The 7,523-nt window shown below is 54.8% G+C and overlaps 1 protein-coding gene across 1 annotated transcript in view; it reads right to left on the bottom strand.

Annotated features, from left to right (window-relative positions):
• Window positions 1-3,034: 3,034 nt before the first annotated feature.
• The window catches only part of CCDC25 (coiled-coil domain containing 25), a 16,319-nt gene continuing 11,830 nt past the window's right edge, over window positions 3,035-7,523 (bottom strand). The window contains exons 4-6 of the mRNA XM_017839432.1: window positions 5,699-5,901; window positions 4,152-4,197; window positions 3,035-3,102 (exon numbers count right to left, since the gene is read on the bottom strand). Of these exons, the coding sequence (XP_017694921.1) occupies window positions 3,073-3,102; window positions 4,152-4,197; window positions 5,699-5,901 (279 nt within the window). The 3' untranslated portion in view covers window positions 3,035-3,072. The remainder of the gene's footprint in view (window positions 3,103-4,151; window positions 4,198-5,698; window positions 5,902-7,523) is intronic.

Here is a 7,523-nt window from a genome sequence, read left to right as displayed (position 1 = left end):
CCTGGGAAAAAAAACAACCCACCGGGAGCGGGGGCGGGAGGTGCTGAGGGCAGCGGGATGGGCGGGATTCCAGAGGGGGATCCCTGGAGGGAGTGGGGTGGGAAAGAGGGTCGGCATTCCCTGTCATTCCCGAGGGATTGTCCCAAAGGTGGTGTGGGGGGACAGTGTGGACATGGGCAGGGATCCACGGGGTATTCCAAGGATTCACAGCCCATGGATGGTGATCCAGGGGGTGTTTGGGAATATGTGACCATGGACAATGATCCAGGGGGTGTTCCAAGGGCTCCCATTCCATGGACAGTGATCCAGGGGGTGTTTGGGAATATGAGAGCATGGACAATGATCCACAGGGTGTTCCAAGGATTCACAGCCCATGGATGGTGATCCACGGGGTGTTTGGGAATATGTGACCGTGGACAATGATCCACGGGGTGTTCCAAGGACTCCCATTCCATGGACAGTGATCCATGGGGTGTTTGGGAATATGAGACCATGGACAATGATCCAGGGGATGTTTGGGAATATGTGACCAAGGACAATGATCCAGGGGATGTTCAGGAATATGTGACCATGGACAATGATCCATGGGGATGTTCAGGAATATGTGACCATGGACAATGATCCATGGGGTGTTCCAAGGACTCACATTCCATGGACAGTGACCCAGGGGGTGTTTTGGGAATATGTGACCATGGACAATGATCCACAGGGTGTTCCAAGGACTCCCATTCCATGGACAGTGATCCAGGGGATGTTTGGGAATACGTGACCATGGACAATGATCCACAGGGTGTTCCAAGGATTCACAGCCCACGGATGGTGATCCAGGGGGTGTTTGGGAATATGTGACCATGGACAATGATCCACGGGGTGTTCCAAGGACTCCCATTCCATGGACAGTGATCCATAGGGTGTTTGGGAATATGAGACCGTAGACAATGATCCAGGGGATGTTTGGGAATATGTGACCATGGACAATGATCCACGGGGTGTTCCAAAGACTCATTCCATGGACAGTGATCCATGGGGTGTTTTAGGAATATGTGACCATGGACAATGATCCAGGGGATGTTTGGGAATATGTGACCATGGACGGTGATCCACAGGGTGTTCCAAGGACTCCCATTCCATGGACAGTGATCCACAGGGTGTTCCAAGGACTCACATTCCAGGGACAGTGATCCAGGGGATGTTTGGGAATATGTTCCCATGGACAATGATCCACGGGGTATTCCAAGGACTCCCATTCCATGGACAGTGATCCAAGGGGTGTTTTAGGAATATGTGACCATAGACAATGATCCAGGGGATGTTTGGGAATATGTTCCCATGGACAACGATCCACAGGGTGTTCCAAGGACTCACATTCCATGGACAGTGATCCATGGGGTGTTCCAAGGACTCACATTCCATGGACAGTGATCCAGGGGGTGTTTTAGGAATATGTGACCATGGACAATGATCCAGGGGATGTTCGGGAATATGAGACCATGGACAACGATCCATGGGGTGTTCCAAGGTTTCACAGCCCATGGATGGTGATCCAGAGGGTGTTTGGGAATATGTTCCCGTGGACAGTGATCCACAGGGTGTTCCAAGGATTCACAGCCCACGGATGGTGATCCAGGGGATGTTTGGGAATATGTGACCATGGACAATGATCCACAGGGTGCTGGGACCCCCATTCCCATGGATCAGTGATCCAGGGGGTGTTTGGGAATACGTGACCACGGACGATGATCCACAGGGTGTTCCAAGGACTCCCATTCCATGGACAATGATCCACAGGGTGTCCCAAGGACTCCCATTCCATGAGCAGCGATCCAGGGGGTGTTTGGGAATCTGTGCCCACGGACTCGGATCCATGGGGCNCCAGCACCCCCATTCCCATGGATCCCCAGGCAGTGCCTCCCTGTCCCGAGGGCTCCTGAGGCCGCCGGAGCCGCCGGATTCCGGTGCCAAGGAAAATCCCTGGAGCTGCCAGGCCGGGGCGGTGCCGGAGCCTCCGGAGCCGCTCCCGCCCCATCCATGAAAGGGCCCTTTGTGGGCAGGACAGGGAGGGGCCCCCCAGCTCCTCACCCCCCATTCCCACACTCCCACCTTCTCCCTGCTTTTCCTGGGAAAAGGGGGGCGGGGGGAGCACCCCCGTGGCTGCTCCAGGCCTCAGTTTTCCCACGGATTCCCCCTTCCCCATATCCCTAAAAAGAGGAAAAGGCATCCCAGGCCCTCCTCCTGCCCTTTCCCAGTACGGAACCGGGAGGGCTCGAGGGCAGCCCGGGCCCTTCCTTAGGCCCCTTTTCCCCTCGGGAATGCTGGGAATTGCAGGAAGCAGCTCCTTCCAGGTGTGTTATTACCGGGACTCGCCCTTTTCTCCCGGAACATTCCATGATTTTTCGCCGAGCCCGTGACGGTTTGGGCTCGTTGAGGGGCCCTTTTCCCTGTTTTTCCCCTCTCCCAGAATTCCTGCTGCTCCGGATGTTGCCTGCACGGCACCAGTTTAATTGGGATATGTACACCAGGATTATCCAGGGATTCCCACCCCAAACCCCATGGAATACCCAAGTGGGAGGATCCACCCGGCGAATCCCGTGGAAAACTCAACCTCCTCCTTCCACCCCTCCCTCCAGAGGAGGATTCCAAGCGGGAATGCAGTGGACTTCCAGGGGGTTCAGGGGCGGGAATCAGAGCTGGATCTTCACCACCAGGTTTATCCAGGAGCCACCACCGAGCTCATCCCGATTTCCCCCCCCCGACTTTGTCACAGAGGTTTCCCCCCCCTCCGGTTTTCCTGGCGATTCCCAGCGGGAAGAGCGGAATTCCAGAGGCAGCAGCAGCTCCGGCAGGGCCCCGAGGCCGCGGCCCAGCCCCCGGGATCCCTTCCCCAAAATAAATACCACTGTCTTTGGGAAAAGCACGGGGCACAGGGGGCTGGAGGCCATCCCAGGGATCCGGCTGCTCCTTCCAGAGGGTGTCCCTGGCCCGGAGCCGGCAGGGAAGGGGCCCCCAGGCCGGTGTTTTTTGGGATGTTTTTTTTGGCATCTGAGCGGCGGGGCCGGGCGGGAGCAGCTCCGCTCACATGAAGTCGTCGGAGTCGTTGCCATCCTGGGGAGGGGAAACAAAAAAAAAGAGAGAGGGAAGATTGGGATCATCAGGAATGCTAAAAGTGGGAAATGGGGGGTGGATCATCGCAGAATTCCCCTTTGTTCCGGTTCCTTGGATTTCGCCCCAGGAAAGCAGAGCAAAGGGGGCCTGGAATGGGTTGGGTGGGAGGGAACGCAAATCCCGTCCCATTCCATGGGCAGGGACACTTCCCAACATCCCAGGCTGCTCCAAGGGAATCCAGCCCGGCCTGGGACACTCCCAGGGATCCAGGGGCAGCCACAGCTTCCCTGGGAATTCCAGCCCAGCCCCTCCCCACCCTCCCAGCCAGGAATCCCTTCCCAATCTCCCCCCCAAATCTCCCCTTTCCCACTGGGATCCATTCCCTGGGGCCTGTCATTCCAGGCCCTGATCCCCAGTCCCTCTCCAGCTCTCCTGGAGCCCCTTCAGGCTCTGGAATGTGCTCCAAGCTCTCCCGGGATCCTTCCCTTCTCCAGCCTGGCCATTCCCAGCTCTCCCAGCCTGGATCCAGAGCCTGCCATTGGATCCATCCCCAGCCCAGCTCCTCCCTGGGAAGGAGTTCCGGGAACAAGGGGGTTCCCTGGGAATCTCGGCACTCAGGGAAGGGTCTCCCTTCCCCTTTCCTGCCTTTTCCATCCCCACATTCCATAAAAATCCCTCTGAATGGACTCTGGGTGTCCTTTATCCTGGAATGCCGGAATGGTTTGAGTGGGAAGGGCCCTCAAAGCCCATCCCACTCCATGGGCAGGGACACCTCCCGCTATCCCAGGTTGCTCCAAGTCCCATCCAACACTTCCAGGGATGGAGCATCCAGTCCATCCTCACCCTGAACCTGTTCTTTCCCTTGGGATGAAAGACCTGGGAGCACTTTATCCCTGTTTCCTCAGCCCCAGTGATCCCCAGTGTCCTCCCAGTGTCCTCCCAGTTCCAAAGTCATTCCCAGCGGGATCACAGGCAGTGCTGTGCCGGGCAGGAGGCTGGAATTCCATCCCTGTCCCGAGGATTCCGTGGGATCAGCAGCTCTCACTCACCTGGTTGGAGGACATGTTCTCTGCCTTCATCAGGGAGGAGTAGCTCCTGCCAGGAAAAATCCCAACGTTATCCCAGATCCGATCCCTTCAAAAGCCCCCAAAAGGGGCCATTTCGGGATCAGAAATTCCAGAATCCCGGAAATGCACACTGTTTTCCTCCTGGAGCTCAGCCAGGGGGGATAATTAGTCGCTCCTCTCGTCCTCCTCACTAATTAAGCCCGGGGCAGGGAGGTTCAGGGGTGCCTGATTGCCTTTTCCAAGGTTTTTTTCTGCAGGATCCACCGGCCCGGGAGGTGGGAAATCCCGGATTCCGGGAGCTGCAGCCCCTCCAATCCCCCTTCCCTGACCTCTCCAGGGGTTGGGTGGCTCAGGAAATCCCCAATTTTCTTTGAAATCCCACTTTTGAAGCCCTTCAGGGACAAAGAGGAGCTCGGGGAAAGCTTCCAAGGGGAGTTTTTGGAGCGAGAAATCCCCGGGAACGAGGCCCCTCCGTGAAGGTCAGGGCGACATTCCAGCCCCTCCTCCATCATTCCCTGCTCCCAGGAGGGGGGACTGAGGGCTTTAATTAACTGTTAATGAGCAGCAGGGATGGGAGAGGAAGGGATGTTAATTAATAGGGATATTTAGGAAGAGGGATATCAAGGAAGAGGGATATTAAGGAAAAGGGATATTAAGGGGGAGGGATATTAAGGGGGAGGGATATTAAGGGGGAGGGATGTTAAGGAAGAGGGATTTTAAGGAAGAGGGATGTTAAGGAAGAGGGATATTAATGGAGAGGGATATTAAGGAAGAGGGATATTAATGGAGAGGGATTTCAAGGAAGAGGGATGTTAAGGAAGAGGGATATTAATGGACAAGAATATTAATGGAGAGGGATGTTAAGGAAGAGGGATATCAAGGAAAAGGGATGTTAATAGGGAGGGATATTAATGGAGAAGGACATCAATGGAAAAGGGATATTCATGGAAAAGTATATTAAGGAAGAGGGATATTAAGGAAGAGGGATATTAATAGAGAGGGATGTTAAGGAAGAGGGATATCAAGGAAGAGGGATTTAAGGAAGAGGGATATCAAGGAAGAGGGATTTAAGGAAGAGGGATATCAGGAAGAGGGATATCAGGAAGAGGGATATCAGGGAAGAGGGCCATTTATTAAGGAAGAGGGATTTAAGGAAGAAGGATTTAAGGAGGAGGGATATCAGGAAGAGGGATATCAGGGAAGAGGGATATCAGGAAGAGGGATATCAGGGAAGAGGGCCATTTATTAAGGAAGAGGGATATCAATGGAGGCAGAGGCAGGTGCTGAGCTCCAGGGAAGGCTCAGTGATTCCCGAAGCTCCCAGGGAGCTGGAAGTGGACCAAGGCAATAATTCCCCAATTTCCTCAGGTTTTCAAAGGCTTTGGAATTGCCCGACCCTTGGGCAGGGGCTGGAACGGCCGGGATTGTTCCCGGGAACGCGGCGGGACATTCCAAAGGGAATCGCTGGGCCGTGGAGAACAGGGAGCAGCAGGGCCCGGCGACCCTCGGGAACGGGCTCCACCCCTCACCTCAGCTCCTCCAGCTCCTTCTTCTTCTTCAGCTCCTCCTTCTCCCTCCTCTTCATCTCCTGGATCTGGGCCTTCTTCTCGTTCCGCTCCTCCCGATCCCGCGCCTCCCGCTCGGCCGCCAGGTCCGGGAACCGCTCCACCTTCGTCTTCTCCAGCCGGTTCAGGATCTCGTTCACCTTCTTCTCCACAGTCAGCACCTTCACCTGGGAACGCCGGGAATCGCGTTGGGAATCACGCCGGGAATCACGCCGGGAATCACGCCGGGATTGGGGAGCGGCCCCGGCACTGCTGCCCACCCGGCACGGCTGGGCTGCATCCCACAAAATCACAGCCCCAGGAAAATCCCTGTCATGGGGCTGGATCCCACAGAGCCTGGGGAGAATCTCTGCCAAAAGGGTTGGATCCCACAAAACCAGAGCCTGGGGAAAATCCTGGCCAAAGGGCCAGAGCCTGAGGAAAATCCCCACAAAACCAAACCCTGAGGAAAATCCCTGCCATGGGGCTGGATCCCACAAAACCAGATCCTGAGGAAAATCCCTGCCATGGGGCTGGATCCCACAAAACCAGAGCCTCAGGGAAATCCCTGCCACAGGGCCAGAGCCTGAGGAAAATTCCGGCCACAGGGCTGGATCCCACAAAACCAGATAGTGAGGAAAATCCCCACAAACCCAAAACCTGAGGAAAATCTCCACAAACCCAGATCCTGAGGAAAATCCCTGTCATGGGACTGGATCCCACAGAACCAGAGACTCAGGAAAATCCCCACAAAACCAAATCCTGAGGAAAATCCCTGTCATGGGGCTGGATCCCACAGAACCAGAGCCTGGGGAAAATCCCTGCCATGGGACTGGATCCCACAGAACCAGAGCCTCAGGGAAAATCCCTGCCAAAGGGCCAGATCCTGAGGAAAATCCCTGCCAAAAGGGCTGGATCCCACAAAACCAGAGCCTCAGGAAAATCCCTGCCAAAAGGGCTGGATCCCACAAAATCATATAGTGAGGAATGTCCCCACAAACCCAAAAGCTGAGGAAAATCCACACAAACCCAGAGCCTGAGGAAAATCCCCACAAACCCAGAGCCTGAGGAAAATCCCTGCAATGGGAATGGATCCCACAAAAGCAGAGCCTCAGGAAAATCCCTGCCAAAAGGGCTGGATCCCACAAAACCAGAGCCTGAGGAAAATCCCTGCCAAAGGGCTGGATCCCACAAAGTCATATAGCGAGGAATGTCCCCACAAACCCAAAAGCTGAGGAAAATCCCCACAAACCCAGAGCCTGAGGAAAATCCCTGCAAAGGGCTGGATCCCACAGAACCAGAGACTCAGGAAAATCCCCACAAAACCAAATCCTGAGGAAAATCCCTGCCAAAAGGGCCAGATCCTGAGGAAAATTCCGGCCACAGGGCTGGATCCCACAAAACCAGAGCCTGAGGAAAATCCCTGCTGTGATAAACCCCGAAAATGATTCGGGCCAATTAAGAGAAAACAGAGTGAGGTCAACAATGACCCGGAGAGGGAAAAGAAAAACAAATCCTAAAACTTAACTGGGCCCCTGTAAAGAGATAAAACAAGTTACCTCCCTCTGACCCCGTGGAGGATTTATGGTGAGGGAATTTTGTTTAGTCGGCTGGACAACAACAGCACCTTTCTTAAAATCTATAACTCTGCACAGATCACAAGCAAACATCTGCTGAGTGTCTGACTTACCCACGTGTAATGCTCATGTGTAATGAATATTCGTTAATTAGCTGGAAATAAGAGCAGAACAACTGTCTCCTCTGGGCGTGAGGGGCGTTGGGAGTTGTTGAACCCCCTCCCCGATCACCC

The sequence above is a fragment of the Lepidothrix coronata genome, unplaced genomic scaffold, assembly GCF_001604755.1.
Source record: "Lepidothrix coronata isolate B3197 unplaced genomic scaffold, Lepidothrix_coronata-1.0 Scaffold412, whole genome shotgun sequence".
NCBI lineage: Eukaryota > Metazoa > Chordata > Aves > Passeriformes > Pipridae > Lepidothrix > Lepidothrix coronata.
Note: the sequence above shows the minus strand (reverse complement) of the source record. Positions and strands in the feature narration are given on the sequence as shown.